The sequence below is a fragment of the Thermobia domestica genome, unplaced genomic scaffold, assembly GCF_964235325.1.
Source record: "Thermobia domestica unplaced genomic scaffold, izTheDome1.hap1.1 HAP1_SCAFFOLD_681, whole genome shotgun sequence".
NCBI classification, from domain to species: Eukaryota; Metazoa; Arthropoda; class Insecta; order Zygentoma; family Lepismatidae; genus Thermobia; species Thermobia domestica.
This window is the reverse complement of record NW_027656391.1, coordinates 45,555-69,016: the sequence shown is the minus strand read 5'-3', so window position 1 is coordinate 69,016 and position 23,462 is coordinate 45,555. Positions and strand designations below refer to the sequence as shown.

Sequence of the window (23,462 nt, the reverse complement as noted above, 5' to 3'; positions counted from 1 at the left end):
ACTCCTCGACAGAATTCGCGACGACAAGAGATTTTGAACCGAATAGTAACACGAATTCCCTGCTTTTAGTCGACATTTAATTTCTTCGTGAATATGATTTTCGTCTGTTAATATTGATCCTAAATATTTGAGAGTATCCACTTTATCAAAAGTATTATTTAATATTTTAACGCCTCCACAATTTGCCGTATTACGGTCCCGACGCACTTCCATGTATTTAGTTTTCTCTGCATTTACTTCTAAACCCATGTCCCTGCAAGCGTTTAATAAGATCTCTGCATTTATTTCTACTGTTCTCCTATCATCCCCTATTAAATTTACATCATCAGCATTCTTGTAATACTAGTGTGAAATGTGACGAATTGAAAATTCCATTAAAATAGTCCCCTGAAATCATGACAAATTAAAGGCATTAGGATTAGCATTGTTCCATTGTTTCTGCTTCATGATTTTTACGACTTGCGAAAGGCATATCATGGCTGTGAGAAACAGGTCCCAGTATTTTCCGAGAAATAAAGTACCACAAATAAATAACACCTGCTTACCTAATTAATTAACTAACTAATCAGTTCTGTACGGTATTCTCTTTATCATGTCTACATATCATTATCACGAGTGTTACCAACAGTGACATTGAAAGGAATGTGTGGTGATCAGTTGGTACAATGTTACAGTTAGAATACGCAAACATCATCGTCATGTGCAAATTGTGAAAATTCCCTCAGAGATTTAAATATGTTTCCAGACAGTTTACAGTGGCAATGCTTGATGAAAAAATGGGCCTCGAAGGTACCCATTTCGCCGCCGTAGAAGACATCAAAACTAACGCGACGGCTGAACTTCCTAAGGTACCAAAAGAAAACTTTCGCCAGTGTTGCCAGAAATGACAGAAGCGGTGGAGCAAGTGTGTGTGTGTTCCGAAGATATTTGCTTTGAACGCGATTAAGTAAATGTGTACTTAAATTGTGGTAATAAAGAGCTACAACTAAATTTCGGGACCTACTTCCATTCGTACATACATACATATAGTAGGTAGGTGAATGAATATTAATAGCTTAGAAACAGGTACCACATTTTACATTCTTGCTCTTTTATATAAATTGTTCTCTTAGGGTCTAATTCCATAAAATATCATTGAAGTTATAATTTCATACTCAGCCCTGAAAGCTGGATTTACAAAGAAGACTTCATAGAAGGAGGTGCCAAAGAGATTAAATAGGCTAACCCTCAATTTGGTTTTAGTTTACGGTGAATAGTCTTCCATGATAAGACTCCTATTATGACTTTTGTGGAATGTAAGTATTCGTTCTGTCTTGTAGATGTTGTCCCGACAAGTGGCCCTGTGTGTGTAGAATATGAGTATTGAGAGCAAACAGTAAATGATTTTTGATGCAATTATAGTTTATTTTTAAATCTTGGTATGTATATAAATTTATATTGATTTTCTGCTGTAATTATTGTTGAAGTCTGTTTTATGTTTATATAGATTCAGTGACTACTATCTTTTACTTTCAGGAACGGGAGAAGCTAGTACAGAAGCTAATTCAAATAGTATAGATGCCATGAATCCCAATAGTAAAGAAGAATTTGATGAATTCGAGAAAGCGTTAATAAAAAAGATAAATAATTACTCAAAATCTTCACATTTTCCAGGTTTTGCAGAGGAACTAGTTAGGGATATATGTGTAAATTGTAAGTATTGTATGCATTCGTTAATGCAGTGTAGAGTGTTTTTCATTTTTTTTTTATACGGTATACATTATACAGGGTGTAATTTAATGTAACAAACTTCGGGAGGTGATTCCTGACATCGAGACTAGCAAAAGGATCCTATGAACATAACAGCATATTGGCAGAGTTAGCAAGGGGTGAGGGGGTGCGAACAGTAAGTTGGAAGTGGTAGATACCGATGTGCAGACACACAAAGGCACGTTCGTCGTGCACATCACAGATGTTCAAAGTGTCTGCCATGGACAGCAATGCATGTATGATAACGCCGGATCATGGATTGGCGAACTCATTCGAAGATAATCTACGTAGATCATAGCGATAAGGGAGTTGCACAGGCCTTATGGATACGCTGTTCCAAGTTCTTGATATCGTTGACTGGAGTAGCATACACCACACTTCTAATGTGTTCCTAGAGATAAAATCCAGTGGATTCAGGCCCGGAGACCGGGCACGCATATGCACTGGATCGCCATGCCCTATCCAAATCTTGTGAAGTTGTTCAATCATCGGCGAACATTCACATTGAAGTGCGGGAGTCGTATCATGCATATACAACATACTGCGGCGAATCGCTGGGGGAACATTTTCTAGTAATTCGAGCAGTGTATCTCGCAGGAAGATCAAATACTGTGCTCCATTCGGTCTTTGGGGTAGCATGTATGGGCTGATCAGTTGATCATGGACAACATCAGTTGAGTCCAAATTGGTGTTGTTGATGAGTGACAACAGTACCATGAGGATGTGCATCTGCCCCAGTGTTTGTGCTATTCATGTTGACGAGACCATCCTTCCTAACGTGGCCGCGTCAATGAACAGTACTGATGTGTGAAACAGCATGATGATAGTGGTCTGTTAAATGAATCATTGGCAGAATATGTCGTGTGGTTGGAAATCCGTTCCTGTCAGTCCTTTGTACCTTTTGCAGGTGGTATGGATACAAAGCATTTTCATGTAATGCATGCCACTTAGTCATGCGACTGACGTGCATGTCCCAGCTAAGTACGCGTACCTGGCTCATTATGCACAACTTTTAGCATATGTTCGTCCATAACAGATGTTCGTACACGACGGGGTCGACCAGCATCCACATGAGCAGGTATTACGATATTGTTTCACACACGTGCCAATATGACGTGCTGCAAACACCCTGTATGATGGTTGGCGTCTGCTAAGAAAACACTCCTGATAGAATAGTTTTGCTTTACGCTATTGTCATCTGCACGACTGTACATAAATAGCATGTCGGCCTGTTTGCGGTTTGAATAACGTACCATGTTTTATTCGAGTACTGCTACTTGTCCTATTCAACACTTGCAGCACAATGACCACACTCCTGTATTGTAGTGTCTTGAACACAAGCGACACCTCTAGATTTTGTAGACCGGCGGCATCTCTATAAGTTTTTTGATCTTCTGTACAATACTACAGTCTACGGGGTTTCCACAGACCTGAAAAATTATGAAATGTTAGGGAGTTTGATTTTTGTCAGGGAAAATCAGGTAGAGTATTGGAAAGTTCTCTAATTTTAGAGAAATTATTGACAAGTTCTTTAATGTTAGGGGAACCAAGTAGGTGTTCTCGACAATGAAGGAAACTGAAGTAATAGTTATTTGGGACTTACAGATCACGCAATACAACAATATGGAATAATAGGCTACAGATGCATTAAGTTACATCAGGGTGTGTTGTAACATGATTTGTGGTTCGGTTATTAGCTCTGAAATCAGTAGCTACAGCATCTTGAATCCCTTAATGTAGACAGTGTGTGGCGTCGCTGACTTTCTGAACTGAAACACGTCTTTTTAGCTTACTTGAAAGACGAGGTTCTCAGTTCAACCCGTTTATATAAGTATCATTTGCGTATGTTCAGGCATACCTCTTTGACACAAGTGCTTCGATTTTAATGGTACCTTTCTTTTCCAGCTGTTCAACATAAATTCCATGAGGATCTAAACATAACCTTTGGACTTCTCAATGACACAGTGTTCATACCTAATTGTGTGTATGATCAACCATAATTTCGACATAGGTGCAACATTCTTGTTTGAAAAAGAATGTTATCGCGGTGGTTTCATATACATTTCATTAGGATCTGATTATAGTCATCGAAGCTATAGTATTCGCGCCGAGTCGTGAAGCTTGACCTAGATCTATCGATTTCACCATCCAATAGAACGCGAGGGTGTGTTGCGGTCGTCAACCCCTACCAATCAAATTTTGTCAGGGTCGTCTCTCGCGCTATACGGAACACATCTCACGAGAGAACAGTGTTGTCGGATTGGCGCAACGTTCCGTTTTGTTAATTGTTTTTTGTTGCATTATATTTTTGTTGTTACTATTTGTGTTATTGTTACCGTTTTATAATAATTGTAACAGTGTTTATTGTTATGCAGTATTATTATTGGTAATTTTTAAATGCTTTTTTTAATACTCATTTACTATTTCTTCAAAGTTTGGCAACATTGTTGGTAAATTTCAGCTGTTTGACGTTTCCCCAAGTGTGTGCTCGGGAAGCGGCGCCACGAATTGTACCGAAGTTTTCCGATGCATCGGAGCTCAAGCAAAATATTGCTGCGATTGATGTAGAACCCAAGCTTCACGACTGGGCGCGATTACTATAGACTATGAAACTTCTAAACACCGGTTGACAATGTCAATATCATAATTAACCGATCTTGTGTGCATGCTCACGCGTAACTTCAGCTCAGATGTACTGATTTTATTTATTTATTTTGTTTTTTTATTTTTATTTTATTTTATATTATTTTTTATTTTATTTTATTTTGTTATTTTTTCTTTTCTTTTTTTATTCTTTCTTTCCTTTTTTTTTTTTTATTTTAAATATTCAGAGTATACTTTCACGCGGGTTCCATATAAATGTTATGAACTAATGACAGACAGCCTTTGGAGTTTGACTGAAACTCGTCAACAGCTAATAGTCTCAATACCGTGGGTATGTTCACGTATAATTCCGTTCCGCGTAGACCGATTTCTAATTATATATATATACTGTATATGGTCGCGCATGTTTTCTAGGCCGACTCATTATACAGAATGTTAGTGCCCTACCTCTAGTTTAGGTATCCAACTAAGCTAATAAGGTTACGAAAAAAATTGAAAAATTAAACTTTTGTCTGGGAAAACAGTTTACAGAATTTTGTGAGAACCCTGGTCTAGATAGGCAAAATTATCGCGAAAGTAAATTACAAGAATTTGGAACATGTAACTAACAAGAAAACTAATGTAACAGGAGAGTACTCATACTGTTTCATATGTAAGTCCTCGAACTGATTGTGCTACTCTTATCCTTTTCGAGCTAGCTTGCTTTAATTGTTTTTGAGGTTTCCTATTCATTGGTATAGCCAATAAACATATTTTCTTGCATGATATATACCTAGTTATTTCATAAATACTATCACAGAAAGTGTTAACGATATATTGATTTCCTTTTGCAAGATGATACATGAAAGTGTGAAGTATGAAGAGCAGCAATCAGTTTTGACAATGTCTACCTTGAGTCTGGGGTGAAGACCCGGAGTCTAGAGGGCCACTCATCAGTGGAATTGTGAACAGTGTCGATGGCGGGCTGTCTTAACCAGGACGCGCTTTAGGAAGTCAACACTATGGTGTATCTTTTTGGAGCTCAGATTGAAACACTGGTCACAGTTTGTAGTCGACCGGGTTAAGATCTGTACTCCTAGAAGGTCCATCTGATGTGGGCATGAAGTCTGGGGCGTTGGCCTGTAGCCACTCTTGTGTTGACCGTACCTTGTGCACGGGAGTATAATTCTGTTTAAAGGTCCACTGTTGATTGGAAAACAGTAGTTTCACAGTGGGTTCCAATATTGTGGTTTGGTACGTGGTAGCCAATGTCTTCACCCCTTGTGCACAAAAATAAAACTAAATGGTGCCGTTGAAGCGTGCACCCTATCACACACCATAACTGATGCTAAGTGATGGATCTTTGCGTCCTAGAAATAGTTCAACAGCTTGCATTCACGATAATGCTTACACACGGTCATTTTGAGCATTAAACGACTGCTTAGCTGTGAACAGCTTCTTATCTGAAAAGGCAATTGTCCTGTGACCACTTTCTGTGTAACACTTGAGGAGACATTTGGCTTTCACCACTCTGATGGCGTAACGCTTCAGTGAGGAAGTGACCTTTACGTTGTGTGTAGGCTCTGAGCCCCTGATCGTGATTGAGCACTCATGACGTGGTTGGTCTCAAATTGGACATCTCTCGGATATCACTGATTGAGTGCTAACGAGGTTTCGCCAAATCCTTGTAACTACGGCTTTAATTGCGTGTGTGTTTTCATTGTTGGTGGTCTGCAACTACGCTGCCGGTCAATGACAGTTCCCGTTTCATTGTAACGTTGAGTAGTGCGATAAACAAATCGTTCACTGATATGCAGGGGTTTCAAGGTAGCGAAGATCCGTGGTGGTGGCATGCCGACCTTGTGTAGCGTTATGTCTGCAATACGATTCTCGTACCTCGTAATCGACCCACACCATCGTTACACGTTCCCACTGCCACGCGTCTCACTGTAGGATTAGCAGCTTCGGGCTCCACTTTGCGGTCGGGCATGGTCAGACTGCGGTCAAAATCTCGGACAATATTTATGAAATAACTAGGTATATAAAGCATTACAGGAACTTAAGAATTCTATGTTTGCAGATTATAAATTGTAACTGTTATCGTTTTTTTCTATTTCTAGTAACTTCTTTGGACTTAAAGAAGTTAAAGATGACAATAGAAAATATGTTCATAGAGAAATCAAAAGTAGAGAAAGGAGACAAAGCAAAGAAGAAGGGCAAAGGTAAAGCCAAATTGAAAGTAGAAGGAGATACGGTAAGTAACAAATTAGTTTTACTATTAAAATGTATTCCAAACTAGCTAAAATGCGTGTTCTTCACCTAGCAACAAATAAGATTTGAAAATGCAAGGTTATTACAAATTATCTTGTTGATTAGAAACTCATAACTGACATATGACATTCAAGCACACAAAAGTGCAACCATTGGAAAGAGACACTCGAGGTTTTCTTTCGCAACAGAAGTGTTTTCCACACCGGAGTTGTTCGTTATGAATCCATCTTGTCACTTGGCATATCAAGACTGAGTCAGATTCCTTCCCTACACATTTATAGATCCAGTGGCTTCGGTAACAGGCACTCGCAGATCATGCGTGGTGGATTTTATGGGCGGTTTGTAGAATGTCCATGGAACGTTCGCCAACGAATTTCACGTATCGGTACAACTACCCTATTCAATATGGGCTTAATTCTAATTTCTGAATTCGAAGAGAGGAATGGCTCGTTCTGTTAAAAAAAATGAAACAATATGGTGTTCTATTTCAGCTGCAGAAGATGTGACTATAAGATATCCAGGTACAGTCTGTTATTGTTTCCTTATCGAAAAAGAGGGGGACGCGGTGGCTCAGTGGTAGAGCGTTCACCTTCGGTGCTTGAGGTCCCTGGTTCAATCCTAGCTCGCGCCGTGTGGACTTTGTGGTGGACAAACACCGTACTCGTGGGTTTTCTCGGGGTTCTCCCGTTTCCTCCCACTTTCTTCATTCCACCATTTCATTCATTTCTCATCATCACCGTCTCCTTTAGCCTAACCGGCATAACCGTGGGACGTAAAACTTAAAGATTTCATTTCATTTTCTTATCGAAAAAGAAGGAGCAGTAAACTTCTTAATTCCTATACCACAAAACCCATTCACCTGGAGGGGGCCCCGGTGGCTCAGTGGTAGAGCGCTCACTTTTGGTGCGAGGTCCTGGTTAGCTTCCCGTGGGCAACGATGTCGTGGATTCTCACGGAGTTCTCGCGTTTCCTCCAACATTCTCATTCCACCAGTCATTTCATAATCATTCAGTTTCATTAATCATTCGCTCCGGTACTTTAAAATGCATACTTGTGGGTAGTGTTGTAAAAAAACGTTTTTTTTTCTATGAAGTTTTTTTTCAATAAAAAACATCGTTCTTTTTCATGTTTTTTTTCAAATGTCTGTTTTTTTTTCTGGCAGCTATTATTTATTGATGTATGTTGAAGATTATTGAAATAATCAATAGAACTTGAGTCGAAGCCCTCGTAACTTACAAATCGTTTGTTTCCTTGTACATATACGAGCAAAATCGTGTGATTATTCCTTTCGGACCCAGATCATTTTTGGAGTTTTCCTACTTTGTCAGTTAGTGACGTATTCCTCAAAAACCATTTACCCTATTGATATGGTTAAGACCTTGTTTTTTAGAAAAGGAATGTGGCTATTTTTTGGTGTACGTTACATTGCAGTGTTGCGAGCGGGTGGGAAATTACTAAGGGAAATGTAGGGGTGAAAATTTACAAAAAAATCCCTAACCGAAATTCAAGATTTTTTGGATCTAACACCACTGTTGCCATATGGGTCTAAGTCACCTAAAAAGATTCTTTGGTGCGTTGACAAGGTACAGTGAAAAACTGAAGTCGTTGGCTTCCATTCAAAGAGAGAAAGAAAAAAATCTGTTTCCATACACATGAAATTTTGACACTTTTTACATCTCAAAAGCAAAAATCAACAGATATGCCGACGCTACAGCTTCTCTAATTATCCTATTTGAAACTTTTTATGGTGTGTTCTGTAGGCTAAAGAGAAGGCTTTCAGGTAGTTGTACATTTGTTCCAACGTAGCGAGCAAGAGGGAAATAATAGAGGGGAAAGTGAAATTTGCCGAATTTTTCACTTAAAATCGGGAATTAATTGTTTTGGCTGGAAACATTGCCATAAAACATACGTAAACTATCTGAAAGTAAACCTTGATACCCTAAGAATGTATCCTACAAGTATCATTGCGATATCTAACAAAGTAAACATGAAATTAAAAAAAAAAATCTCATTCTAAATTAGAAATGCACAATTTTCTTACCATTTACAGAACATGGTTTATTATAAGCCACAACTGTACTTCCCCTAATTATTCTACCGAAACTTTTTATGGTGCGCTGTGTCGGCTAAGGACGAGGCTTTCAGACAGTGGTACGTTTGTTCGAATGTAGCCAACAAGAGAGAAATAATAGAGACAAAAAGGTATTTTTTCCAAAATTTCCTCCTAAAATCGGAAATTAAAATTTTCTGTAGCTGGCAACAGTGCTAGCAGACACACACAAACTATCTTAAAAGAAGCTTTGGTATCCCTATTATATACCCTACAAGTATTGTGACGATATCTAATAAAGTAAGCAGATCATTAAAAAATATTTCAGTCTACGTAAAAAAATCAATTATCTTTCCACTTAGAGAACAAGGTCTACTGTAAACCTCAACTGTACTTCCCCTAACTATCGTATTGAAACTCTATAGTGCATTGTGAAGGGCAAAGACAAGACTTTCAGATACTGGTACTTTTGTTCCTATGTAGTCAACAAGAGGGATATAATAGACAAAACACGTAATTTTCCCCTAACATCTTGAATTAAAATTTTCCGTAGCTGGCAACACTGCTACCAGACAGACGAAAACTATCTTAAAATAATCACTGGTACATTACTAATATATCCTACAAGTATCATGGCGATATTTAAGAAACAATGCTTTTAATTACCAAAAATATATTTCGATAAACAGAAAAGTAGGGAAAATCAAGAGTTACAACCTAAATCCGAATTTTTCGTGCGTTCCCTAATTACTCCACTGTAACGATATGTACCCGAGTTTGTTCAGTAAGAACAAATGTTCGACTGGCGTAAGTTGACTTGCATTGGAACGTATAGGTAGGTTTATAACAAAAATTTCGAATTTTTTGCCCAAATTTTAGATTTTAATTTCCGTAGTTGGCAACACTGCGCGCAAGCCCATCGAATTGATGTCAACAATTAGGTATCCATCCGACGTATCTACCTGACAAGTCTTAAGGAGGTCTCTCTACAACGAATGAAGCTACAGGGGAAAAGTAATAAAGAAAATTCGAAAATTCTTGAATTTTTGACGGGTGAAATTTGAGAAGGAAATTCGACACACAGAAGAAGAGGAAACTAAAATGATAAACTATGGACCAACCATATTTGGCAAAAAAATATATACCGATTTCTTAATTAGTGACCATACAGGAGCGGATTAAAAAAGTGACACACGCGTTATGTGCCACTTTGGCCATGTGGATCCGAAAGGGTTACGAGTGTACATTTAATTACATTTTTTTGACTACTAACTTGTGTTGTTGTAGTAATTACAGTCTTGACTAATAACAATATCGTTGTTGTAAACAATCATAATGTCTCCTTTTTACATCTTAGTTCCAATACTGATGCTGAGAAATGCAGGGTGTTTCAAAATGAATATCGGAGAATTAAGTCTTCGTAGTACTTATTACATTTTACGCACAATTATAAACAATACATCAAATAAAAGAACACCTCAAACAGTTTTTGCTTCAAGTGTTCGATGTGAGCTTCATTCGTCACATGGCACACATTGAGTCAATAGGTGAGAAAAGCCCATAAACTTTCCGCCATATGGCACAAAACATTCAATTCATACAGACGGTTGCACTGTAACTACAGATTCAGTCTTTGCAAAATTAAAATACACAAAGCTTTCTGGTCTCTAGTCTCCATTTTTGCTACTTGCTCTTTCTAACGGCAGACAGAGGAAACAATGCATGGCATGCGTGTGTACAAAACTGTTTGAGTTGCTCTTTCATTTGATAATACTTATAATTGTAAGTTAATTGTAATAGTTTCAAACCTTAATATTCATTTTGAAACACCCTGCATTACTTCAAATTATGTCATCCTATATTCATGTCTTGTACATTCATGTCCAAAATTATTGTTCCGTGTCTATAAATATGTTGTTCTAGGAATATAATTTGATAACGAATCCGCCTGGTATTTCTTATAATGTTAGTATGTGTATAATCGGCAAAGACATGTATGTGGAAAATTTCATGTCAAAACAGCAGTAAATAAGAACAATAAAACGAAAATGAAACTTTCTTGTCCATTTAGCAACATTTTCTTTTACTCTTTCTCATTTTCGTATTTATAATTATTTTCCTTTGAAATTTACCATAAATATACATTTTCAGATTATACACACAGCATCAGTATTAAAAGTACCCTGCAAAATCATTATCAAATTATATTCTTACAAGAAGACAGTTATAGATATGCGACAATCATTCTGGACATGAGTGTACATATTATCGGGCCGGCCCTAGGCAATTCGTCGCCCTTTGCCAGAAAGAAACAAATCTTAAAAGTCACGATTTTAAGTATGCTACTCCAGCATGAACAACGAAAGGGAGGGAAACTACACCCGCACTCAGTAAGGCTTAAATACTTACTACAAATACAATATTGTTGTGTCTGTTTTTTTTCTTTAAATATTAATCTATTATGTTAGTGAAAGATAAAGCAAATACATGTGAAAGATGGTGATCCATTTTATAGAATTCAATATCGAGTTTCAATCTCAACATACAGTTTGCAATTATAGTGCAACTAGCTCTTTTACCTTTATTTCTTGATTTTCCTTCTACATCTGTTATTTTTTTTTTTAAGTGTTTCCACCTTCAATGATAACGATCCTATTTGCGACAAAGACAAGAGAACCTCTGCTAACTAACCAAAGGGGCAGGCATTCGAGAATTGAGTTCCTGTATTTGACAACAATCAAGCAGTTTATTCTGGGATTTATTTTACAATTTGCTTTAGCACTGATCATGAGACTTCAACTAATGAGACCTAAACATAATTTATGAATGTAATATTCAAATAGAAGGTCAGCTTAGTAAATTTAGCTACCATGATCATGAAGTCTGTCTCCAACAAGAAATATTTATTTTAAATAAAATACTTATGACAGATATTGCAGCCCCGTGGAAATGCACGTGTTGCACATATGATAGAGCCAGCAATGCATATCATATATCAAGTCGACAAATTATTTATATATGATATTCAGAAAAATATTAGTAGGCAAATTAGTTTTAGTTTTTACCTTTAGACAAGTTATTTGCGTTTTATACCGTACGTTATATTATTTTCGTACTTATTAAAGGCCTACTTTCACGAAAAAAAAAAAATGTTCATTTCTACTTTTATTTCTTCGTTGATATTGGTGAAACAGTACAGAAACCCGGATTCTTGGTAGGTACACTACTCATATAAATTGTAAAATATTTGTACCGTATCAGTTTCTAGTGTTTAATTTATGTTGCATTTTATGGTAATTACACCTACATAAAAATACTTCAGACTTAAATGACGTAAGATACATTACAAATGACTATTTGAAAAAAAACGAAATTTAGAAAAAAAACGAGAGGCAATGTTTTTTTTTTCTAAAAAAAACGTACATTTCTGAAAAAAAAACGAACGGTTTTTTTTCTATTTACAACACTACTTGTGGGACGTAAAACCAGACATTTCATTTGATTTTTCACATTAATATTGAAGAAGTCGTGTATAGTTCATCGTAAGCATGTGAATTTCCTGAAGTATAGATTCTAACATTGTTTACCCTACCTAAAAAGTGGAAAGTGGCTTTATTACTACACACCTAAGATTTTATGAAAATGTTAGTTACCGCTGGTATTTCCACATTCTCGTCGATGCAATGTTGCTTCGCTTTGTTGGCCAGCATTACAGCCTGGTTACAACCGGTAGTAATAAAATGGCAAACGTTTGAGAACTCTCCTTCAGTCACACGTGGGTTTTCCAGTATTTTGCTGGGTTTGACGGTAGTTTGAGCGGGTACTGTTAACTGTTTCATTGCTTAGTGGTGGACGATTGGATGACTTCCACTTGCAGATGCAACCTTTTTTTTTTTTTTTTTAAATCGGAATATAACGAATTATGTGCTCACTGGGTGAATCTTCACCAAACTTTCCTCGAAAATTGCGTTATGCAGATTGGTAGTTGAAGTATTCTTTTTTTTTTTTTTTTTTTTTCCATTAGCAGTCATTTCCTCGCATATCGCAACTTGCATGAACTTTGTAATTACGTGGCAGTTTTATCAGCCACATTGAAAACTTTGTCTCTCTATTGATACCGCTGTTATATATCCGAGTGTTTTAAAATATGAGATGTTCTTTTCTAATCAAGATCATCATTTGTATTACCGCAATATGGCTTTTGGATCACGGAACTATACATTGTTCAGCGTAAGCTCTAAACTCCGATAAACAAAATATTTGTGTCCTTCCGCTTGCCACAAACACGATTGGCTAGTGATGTATCACTCCCACTCCCCACGGGGAGGAGCAAATTATACACGTGCATTTTGACAATACTGTCTCGTGTTCAGATACTTACAGCAGCAGCAGAAAAGAAAGAAAAAAACTCGAAAGATTAAAAAAAAAGTATTTGAATTTCGCTGGTAAACAATTGTTGCTTAGTGAGTAAAGGTTTGCCTTGGTGTTTCACCACAACACTCGCGTAACCGGGATTCATGCCAGCCATCTTTAAGACTTTAAAAGCAGAACACCCGTCCACATTTGAGTTGGCGCCGTAATTACTGCGCATGCTTAGTGTTTATTTCTATTGTTTCATTAACCACACTCGATTGCAGTATTATTAGATAATCCGTATTATATTTTTTTGTAATTTATAATAATATAGCAGTTTTATATGAAGCTTCATAGTAAAAGTAATAATCAAATCATATGAAGTATTTTGCGGAGGAGTACAAGCGTTGGTAGGACAACAGCAAATCAGCGAGATTTAGTTTCATGTGGCTTTGTTTATCGCAGTTTAGAGCTTACGCCGAACAATGTATACGCAAATTCAAATTCACTGAAATTCATTTTTCTTCAGTTGTCCCTAAATGACTTTCCAAAGTCAGCATTAACTGAAAAGTTTTTTAAGTCGGAAAACACACTAGATTCAGTCCATTGCACAGTGGTCCAGAAACCCCGAAAACCTGGCCAAAAATCAGACAGGCCACAAGAACTGCATATGTGGTTTGAAATCGTTAGAAATACCGGAAAGAAGATGATAGGAAGTGTCTAAAAGAATATTATGACCGTATGGGTAGAAGTGATAGACCCATGTCGTCTATCAGTATGTAATGAAAATACAGTATAACCTCAATCTGAGTCCTCTTTACTTACACCTGTGACATGGACCATGAATGGCTGTGGAGCGTCCGGCAGGCGTAGTACTTTACATGATAGTTTTTGTCTGGGTATCATTTTATGCCGTAAGATCGAAATGATAGGATCAGAGGTAACGAGAAGGCGTTGCATCACATATCGCATGGTAAGCTCCCTTGAACTCTTCCCGACGTGATGCTCCCGAAATTACTTTATATGCTTGTTGCGAGCTTCCTGCGCTTCTTCTGACCTCTGTCCAATAGGCAGATAGGGTAGGAGATGATGGCCGCACCATGAACAACACTTTATACACAGACGCAGGCATGAAGTACCAGGGGTATTGCCGTATATAGAGCTGCGCTATCTCTAATGCGTATGTTTCTGTGTCTTGATGGTGTAACCGCTTGACATGGCTAGTAAGATACACACACATCTCTTGATGAGATCCACATAGAGGCCGATTATGTTTGCAACCTGATTAGGATGTTCAAAGAATCTTCTCACTGTGTTTCCGTCATTTGTTGTTCCCGAACCTCTGTGCTGGGGGTGATCCACGATGAGGCCGAGTGCTTCCCTTAGTTGGCGTTGAACTTGTTTCTTCCTTTGTTCTACCATAGATTTATTCTCTTCTCGCCTGACCTGCCAGGATTGTATGTCGAGACTATATGATATATGCAGAAGTCACTCCATAAATTGAATCCAAGCATGGAGGGTGGAGAGTCCAAATTTGAAGGTACCAGGATTTTCCTGTCTTCCTCCTCCACGAGAATAACGTTTTCGTTCAGCCATATTGCATATTTCTGCAAGAAACGGCCCGTCATGCGATACCCCTTGTCCTATCGTCAAAATAAATAAGTAACAAATACAGTAATGCCGTGCTGAATAGTTTCTTTCTTTATCCGTCTTTGTCTTCACTTCTTCCAGAACGTGGTCTACTAGTTGGCTCCGTTGCTCTTCCCGTCCTCGACTCATTAACTGCAGCAACATAATAAGTCTCTTCTTTTGCGTCGAAACTCCATTTTATACTTGAAATGACGGAATAACAATGTTTATGATACTTTTTGTTGCAATTACATTTGTTTCCAAATATTCTATTAATGCAACTCTTACTATTTTTCGCTTTATAGTACACCCATTCATATATAATTTTACTTTTCTACGAATGGAGCAAAAAGGGGCAAGTTCTTTCTTTCTTCCCACCTCAAGGGAATATTACTCTAGATTCGGAACAAGAAATGAGCGTGTAACGAAGTGTAACAAATTTTGCAAATCAAATCACATTTTTCAGTTTATAATAAGTTTCTAACGGACGCAGTAGTACAATTACCTACCATCTGTCACACGGTACACACATATCCAACAAACATCTTTGTCAAAAGAGGAATGTCTATATAAATACAGGGTTTTCATAAAGTCTGGACGGATTTAATTTGCTTATAATTTTCATAAAAATGCTCATAATGAAATCAAATAAAGTGCAAACGGTAGCGGAAGGATTAAATTTTTACTTGGCAACACTGTTAGATAAGCGGCAACTCTGAACACGTTGAGAGAGGGAGGGCAAGGGTCAGTTTCTTACCAAATTCCATCCATTGTTGTTTTCATTGTTGTTTCAATGTTGACTGTTAAAAGTAAGTTGTAAGCTGTATTGGTGTGTGTGTCTTTTAAAGAAATAAATAAATGAAAATCTCCTCCGAGAAGACTTTTTTTTTTTTTTTTTACCGTATCAAAGATGGCGTCGATGAAAGAGAAAGCGCAATGTGTTCTGTGGTACGCAGAGCTAAAATCACCAATTCTGGTGTGTCGAAAGTTCACCAAAGAGTTCAAAAAGCCGGCACCGGCTGAGAGTGCAATCCGAAAGTGGCATGCTAAGTTCTTGGAGACAGGAAGCGTCCTGGACCGTCCTCGAAGTGGGAGGCCGCCAACATCGCCTGCAACAGTTAGCAGGGTAAGGGAAAGCATCATCAACAGCCCACAGAAGTCGATTCCTAGACGGTCCATGGAACTCGGAATTCCACAGACAACCGTGTTTAAGATAGCCAAGAAGACGATCAAGGCCAAAGGTTACAAAATCAAGATAGTCTAGGACCTGCATGACGAAGATTTGGACATCCGGTTCAACTTCTGTGACGCCATGCTCAAGCAGTTGGAACATGGCGACGTTCTCCTTTCAGCCATCATGTTCTCAGATGAGGCAACCTTCCATGTCTCCGGGAAGGTTAACCGACACAACTGTCGCGTTTGGGGCACGGAAAACCCAAAGGAATTTGAGACATATGAGAGAGATAGCCCTAAAGTGAACGTTTGGTGCGCTGTGTCCTATGATCATCTGATTGGATCGTTCTTTTTTGAAGAGGAGACCGTGAATGGAGATTCGTACCTGGATATGTTGCAGAAATACCTCATTCCGGAACTGGAGGCACGTGGAATCCAGAACGACATCGTGTTCCAACAGGACGGGACACCCCCTCACTATGCAATCAAGGTGAGACAGTTCCTTGACGAGTAATTCCCTAACCGATGGATTGGCCGCGGTGGCCCGACCGCTTGGCCGCCAAGATCACCCGACCTTACCCCCTGCGACTTCTGGCTTTGGGGTCATGTGAAAACGGAAGTTTATGCAAAGAAGCCAAGTGGTTTGGAGAACTTAAAGGACAAAATCAGGGCGTCTGTGGCTGGCATTTCGGATCAAACACGGCGGAACGCTGTGAGTGGATTCCAGCGCCGCCTACGCGAATGTGTGGACGTAAATGGCGCCCAGTTGGAGGTGTGGCGGTGAATGAACTGAGCTGGTTGCAGATTACAGGTAAAAATTTAATCCTTCCGCTACCGTTTGCACTTTATTTGATTTCAATATGAGCATTTTTATGTAAATTATAAGCGAATTAAATCCGTCCAGACTTTATGAAAACCCTGTATTAGAAATAAAAATATCATGTTCATATTCAGTGACTATACGTACACAAATTCCAAAACAATACCGCCCTTTTCGGAATGCAAAATGCAACAAATCACTAGCATACATTGGTACAATTTAGATGATTCTGGATGTCTACTGGGAGGCTCCTAAGATGTCCATGGCAGGTATTTTGCACTCCCCAGATATTTGGCTTTTCAAAACTATATCGCACGCATTCCATATTCTCTGTGTTTGAGAAAATCATTTTTGGTCAAGTTTGTTGGGTTCCTGGACCACTGTGCATTGCCTGGTAGTGATTAGAACACATGAGATGAGTTTTCTCAAATTAGAAATTAAGATACAACTCTGTATCATTTTCTTCCACACCTAATTGGTAGATTCATTCCATTTCGAGGGAAAAAAAATGGTAATAAAAAGAGAACTCAAATTACAATGCTAAACTCAAAAATCTGTCGGAATTCGAATTGTTATATTTCACTTCCATGATTTTTTCCCCCCTCAGATTTTTAGCACAATGTAGCACTCGCATTTTTCACGTCGTTCTATCTCTCTACTGGTGATTTGTCCATATAAAATAATTTAAATAACTGAAACTAAACATTTCTTGTATTTAAATATTCCGTCTACATGATAAAATTTGCATTCGTCCTATTAAATTTGCATTTGTCCTATTTCGGAAAGTATCCTCGCATTCTTTGGTCAAGGAATAGTAAAAAGGATTGGTGAGATAAAAACGTTCTTATTTATTTTTTGTTACTTTCTGTGCAGACATTAGCCATTGTTACTACAGGGTTTGTGAATATTCAGTTCTCTTCAAATACAAGGTATTTCAAATTTGCAGAATATTTACAGTGGAAGAAGCAACCTATAGACCTCACAGATAGATTTTGTTTTTGATATTGAAGGAGTTCTATAACGATGGATTGAATTCAAATTTCTACGAAATCACGGAGATGGTATTTGAAAGTAAGGCGATTTTAAGCATGAATTCCATGCATCTAACAAATTGCGTGAGAAATAAATCAGCTATTCTGCTGTACATACAATTTATCAAAATAATGGTAATATCTGAAGAGAAACAACATAGCTGCTGGGACCACCGTTAGCCTGAAGAACACTTCTCATTCGTCATGGAATGGAATTCATGGATTGTTTGTATAGGAATATTGTGTGTTATGATACAGTTCTTATACAGTGCAGCACTCAATTCTGCCAGCAAAGATGGAAGTTATCTTTTCTAGAGCCTGAGCTTCAGAACTGACTACACTTTTCCGATAATGTTAAGGTCTGGGGATTGAAAAGGGCAAAGGATGTGATGTAATTCATCCCGATATTCATGAAACACCGCCTCAGCCGTTCCGACAGTGTGAATTGACATCTTGAATTTGTAACAATGTCCGGAAACATCATCTACACCGTTTGATGTATATGATCACTTAAAAATATGCACGTAATAATAGAGTAAAGGGTCCTGTGAGTGTAATCACAGGATCCAGGAGAACAAGACGCCTTACTGTCACAGAGCTGTGTCAAGTTTCAGGGTAGGAAAAAAGGAGTTCAAAAAAATTTCTTGAGTCATTCGCAATGTAAACAGAACCTGTTCGAAATAAGGTGAAAGAGGACTCATCGCACCATGCAATGCGTTTCCAGTCAATGGCGATCCACTTTTCATGATCTCAGATTTATTTTTCATTTTCTCGCTAATACGTTGTTTGGGGATGATAAGCGATTCGGAATGCAACACAATAGTGGATGTTCAGTAATTACAAATCATTTCACATTGAACTGTGATGATAGCAAATATAGGATTTCGCAGTCACTGTTGCTACATTCGCTCTGCGTTTCTTGGTGAAAGTTACTCTTCAGTACTCTGCGATTTCTGTCACTAAGGCTTTCCCTGTCATCCACTATTACTTTTCATCGGTGTTGCTCTGACATGAGTTTTATAGGCTATCATCACTGTTCTATACGATATTCTGTTGGAAACTCTTTAAGAGGTGTCTCGTTTTGCATTACCTCTGTGTACCCGTTTCAAGACCCCTTCTTTTCTACCCCGCCTGACGTGCACAGACTATACCTAACATTCACTAAAAAGATATGATACTATACCTCAGTATCCTCAGTGTTACCACCTCACATTATTGTGGTTAAATTGATATCAAAGGATCATTGGGCCAATTGTTTCTAAGTTTAGTATTAGGACTAGTTTCGAGTACTTCCAACCATGAAAGAAACTGGGCATTTACAGATGGAAATAGTACATATATACGGAGAGATCTAGTGTACTTCAGTTCTCAGAGAAACTCTAAAAATTTGAGAAGTGTGCTCGTGATATTTTCAACACATGGGTTTGGTGCGATTTTAGAGAAGATTTAAGGTAACAGTTTCTAGCATTAGATAGTAAGACATGTACACACAGGAAAGCTGTCTTGCGGTAGTTCGAAAGTGCTGTTTTGACGCGCAGAGAATTCGCTGACGTATGTGAGTGCTCATATGGTTCCGAAAAGTTTCAATATTTGTGCCTTTTCCAACATTTGTTATGACTGAATAAGTAGAATGTATGAAAAAAAAAAAAAGTTTCCGGTGCCAAAGAAACGAATCAGCATAATGTTGAATCGCATCAAAACTGGTTTACCTGCTGTTGCTAAGCCCTCCAAGAATGGACATTGTATATAATGGAGGTATGTATTGTTTCCTTGTTGTGCACCATTTTACCAGACGTTCTCCTGATGTGCAATAATTTTAACCTATTATCAGAACATTTTGGAACCATTTTACTGCTCAGCAGCAACCAATCTCACGTTTCATTCACCAGGACAAAGTTTTTAGTCATATGGTAAAGTTGGTCAAGTTATAGGCTTGATAGAACGTGTTACGGGAATTCATGCATTCCTTTTAGACTTTTCTTATGCCTCATCATGGATATTTGTGGGTTTCCGTTGTTGAAATTAGTTTGAACATGCATGGTCGCATAGACTTAAGCTCAATGGTTGGAAAGTTTATCAAGGGGAATGGAACAGATTTCATTAAAATGGTCTTTAATGCAGTTTCCTTCTGTGGAAACTCAGATGCAGAGCGATACCTGTTGGGCAGCTTTCACGAAACTGGATGACGACACGCTGGTCCTGTTTGGACGGATTGGGGATCTTGAACACCATCTTTCACTCGTTATACCTGCAAAACGGAAACACACATCAACAATATTCCTACAACCAACACACAGGGACATCAGCCATTATACACTATTAAACAAACAGTGTCCTCCTACACACCATACCAATAATACATGGAACGAACGGGTTTCAGTTGATTGCCCCTTATATATATAAGGAAGTGCGAGGACATGCCAGCGAGCGAGAGGCAGGAGAACCCAAATATTTGTAGTCTCTGAATACAATTAACTGACTTCAAGAAGGAACAAAGATTCGTAACTCTTTCACTAGAAAGAGAAAAACGAAGAAAACAATAAAAAAAAAACCTTAGTTTTCATTAGAAAGCTACCGGTTTCTTTTTAATGAGAACATTTTTTTTTATTTTCTTCGTTTTTCTCTTTCTGGAGAAAGAGTTACGAATCTTTGTATCTTTTTGAAGTCAGTTAATTGTATTCAGAGTAGAAATATTTGGGTTCTTCCTTTTTAAATTTCTTTTTCGCACGGTAATTTAAACCATAAAGGCTATGAACCGATTTTTTTTTTTCCTGAAAAGACTGACCTCCCACAACGAAATAATCCCAACAAATTTGTCTGTCGCTGAAGTTCGACTGAACTGAAAGCCAGTACAAAAATTCTCTTGGGACTCAACCTCTGTACTCTCTCCGCAGAGGAATATTTGCTCAGTTCCTACTTCAATGTATCTAGTAATTGTTTTTATTCATTATTAGGAAGAGGATTAAGTTAAAACAAACTCTAGACTTTTTTTCGCAAAGTTTTTCCATTAATGTAGTAGAGGTTTGCAGAACATTTTCGTAGCATGCGAGTATTATGTGAATAATGTACTGTATGTGTGTTGTTAATGAACAGCAGCTTATTTTCGACCGTTTGCATAAAGAGAAAAAAGCAAAAAACAAATCACGAAGAAATGTTTATTATTATGTTTATTGTATTATAAAATTAAGATGTAAGAATCAGACATTTTAAAGAATGTTTATATATATATATATATATATATATATATATATATATATATATATATATATATATATATGTACGTAAAAGTTTTTAGTTACAAGACTGCAGTGATATGCTACTGGGCATCATCATAATCATCATCATTATTATTATTATTATTATTATTATTATTAATAATAATAATAATAATAATAATACCCTGAAAGCTGTGCAACTTTTAACCATTATGAACCCGAAGTCAAGCGTAGCGGCACCTTTATTTTTAGAAATTAAACGCTGTATATATATATTTGCACTTATACTTTACTGTTAAGTTTTAAATTCCGCTATCTTGCCCCTTAGATTAAAGGAGACTAGAGAAATGAATGATGAATTTTAAAGCCCATACTCATGCCTTGACCACCCGGCTATACCAGTCAGTAAACTTCATAATGTAATTGGAGTCAAGTGTTCCAGTAGGAATTATATTCTGACACAGGTAGTCTACCAAAACTAAATTCAGGGCTCTTCTAATTAGTGATCACGTACAAAGGTTGATTCAGTTATATTGAGTCGAAGTCAGTGTGCAACTGTACCGCGGATGCGCAGCCAATTGCCGTGAGATTACCACGATGCAAGCAACAGTATCTCGTTAGTCACGCAGTAAGTAGTGTGATCGAGCAGATTCTGGGAGGGGTTCATTGTGTCCCTTTCCGTCTCTGTTAGCGTCACGCATTGTACAGTGTGTCAAGTGCGTAATTTTCGTGTTGGTTGTGTCACTGTGAATCGCATTATACGGGAATATGCGGCACAGAGTCCTGGATCTACCACACCGACACAAGCAGCTAAAAACTGGGCTGCCTCTGGGCTCGCCGCTATTGTTTGTGGTTCGGTGTATGGTGACCTCCGAAAATGCCCCCCACAGCGTGCGAAGACCAGCAAATGCCGTATACCGCAGGCGACAATCAACTGCGCCATTTACGCCTACGGCCTTTTACGAGTAGTATGTTGCTGAGTGAAAAAAAAACTGCAGGAATTCTATCGCCGTATGGAACAGGAAACTGGAATTTCGTCAATTTCCTTCTGTGATAATCCTATCAAGAGTCCAATGGACTATGTGCTTTCAGACACCTCAAGTGGGGTCTGTGGACAGCTTGTGAGGAGGAGTGGAATATAGTACCCATGGTCCAGCTGCAACGGAGTCTCCTGCAATAAAAACTCCGGTGCCGGGCAAGAGTCACTAGAGGTGGTGGAAACGCGGCATTTCTTAAGTAAGTGGTACATTCAAATTCGACTCAATATAACTGAATCAACCTCTGTATTAAATATTTGCAAAAGTTGTACTTTCATCCAGATGTTGGAGGATGTATCCTTATAGCTGATTACAAGATTCGTATCGGAATTTATCCTTTTTGTACCAAGGTTATATGTGTACTCAGAGCAATTAACTTTTTTTTTTTCTTTCTTCTGTACAACAGAATATGCCAACTTCTCTTTTAATCAATAGTATTTTTCTTCTCTTTGTTTTTAGGAGTACTCTGCATTTGCAGATTATGATGATTACGACGATTTCATGTAGCCCATTCATTGTTGGTGTGCACTTAACATTATGGTGGAGTTTTATGCTTGTGAGGAAGAGGTTTTGCAGGTCGACGCTTCATTTCCATCGAAGTCAAACTGGTATCAACTCTTAACGTAACATACATGCTAATCTCACGGGGGATCGACTTGACTGAAAAACCTGAATAGTTGAAGACAGTACAGTGCAGTGTGGGAAGGGTTTTAGAAGAGCGGTATGTTTTGAACTCATCATTGTTGTGTTCCTTATATACCGAAGGTAACGTAAAAGTGTTTTTTCTGTTTGGAACTGAATTTTAAAAGAAAAGTTAAAAACACGTGAGACAATTAACAGTGGAAGGAGATCCCACCCATTACACACCTAACTGTGAATGAATTAGGCTTGTGGTGTCAGAGGCTATATAAGGTTTTACAATAAATGATACGTTGTTGATAAAATATATATATTGTTTGGAAAATACATCTCTGGACAGTGAATGTTGTCATGTTTACTGATTTTAAAAAAATCCTTGATCATCATCTGATTATCTAATCACAGTTTATTTAATATATTTTATCATATAAACAAATCATGTACACATTAAAGGAGCAGGTGATATACTTTGTATCTATTTTTACTGTAGTTATTACGAAGATATTGTTGTTTCCTTCGTAGTATATACAGACGTCACACAACGACCTCTATACTCAGCATAGATGACTATATCGATTGTGGAATTATTTATTTTCGAATAATAATAATAATAATAATAATAAGTATTCGAAGCAATTCATTAGTAGAATTGTCCCAATAACAGAGGAACATAAATACTAAACTTTCTTGTGTTTGAATGGGAAAAATGAGTAATGGTTGTGAAATCTAAAGGATATTTTATGTAGTTTCTGCTTGATTTCTTCCGCTTCTGTTAAAAACTATAATACAGTTGGATTCCTTAACAGGCGAGTCATGATTAAAGACCGAGAGCTATGGTAAAATAAAACACCGAAAATGGCAAATTAACTTAAACAATCAGTAGGTTGTGTTGAAAAAAAAAATCATTGTGTT

General features: G+C 37.7%; 1 protein-coding gene across 1 annotated transcript in view; it reads left to right on the top strand.

The window, feature by feature from the left end:
- Positions 1-22,894, top strand: part of eIF3j (eukaryotic translation initiation factor 3 subunit j) — a gene marked incomplete at its 5' end in the record, with an annotated part of 30,508 nt that extends 7,614 nt beyond the window's left edge. Inside the window, 3 exons of the mRNA XM_081747803.1 lie at positions 1,516-1,692; positions 6,453-6,586; positions 22,371-22,894. Coding sequence (XP_081603929.1) covers positions 1,516-1,692; positions 6,453-6,586; positions 22,371-22,418 — 359 coding nt within the window. The remainder of the gene's footprint in view (positions 1-1,515; positions 1,693-6,452; positions 6,587-22,370) is intronic.
- Positions 22,895-23,462: the final 568 nt, after the last annotated feature.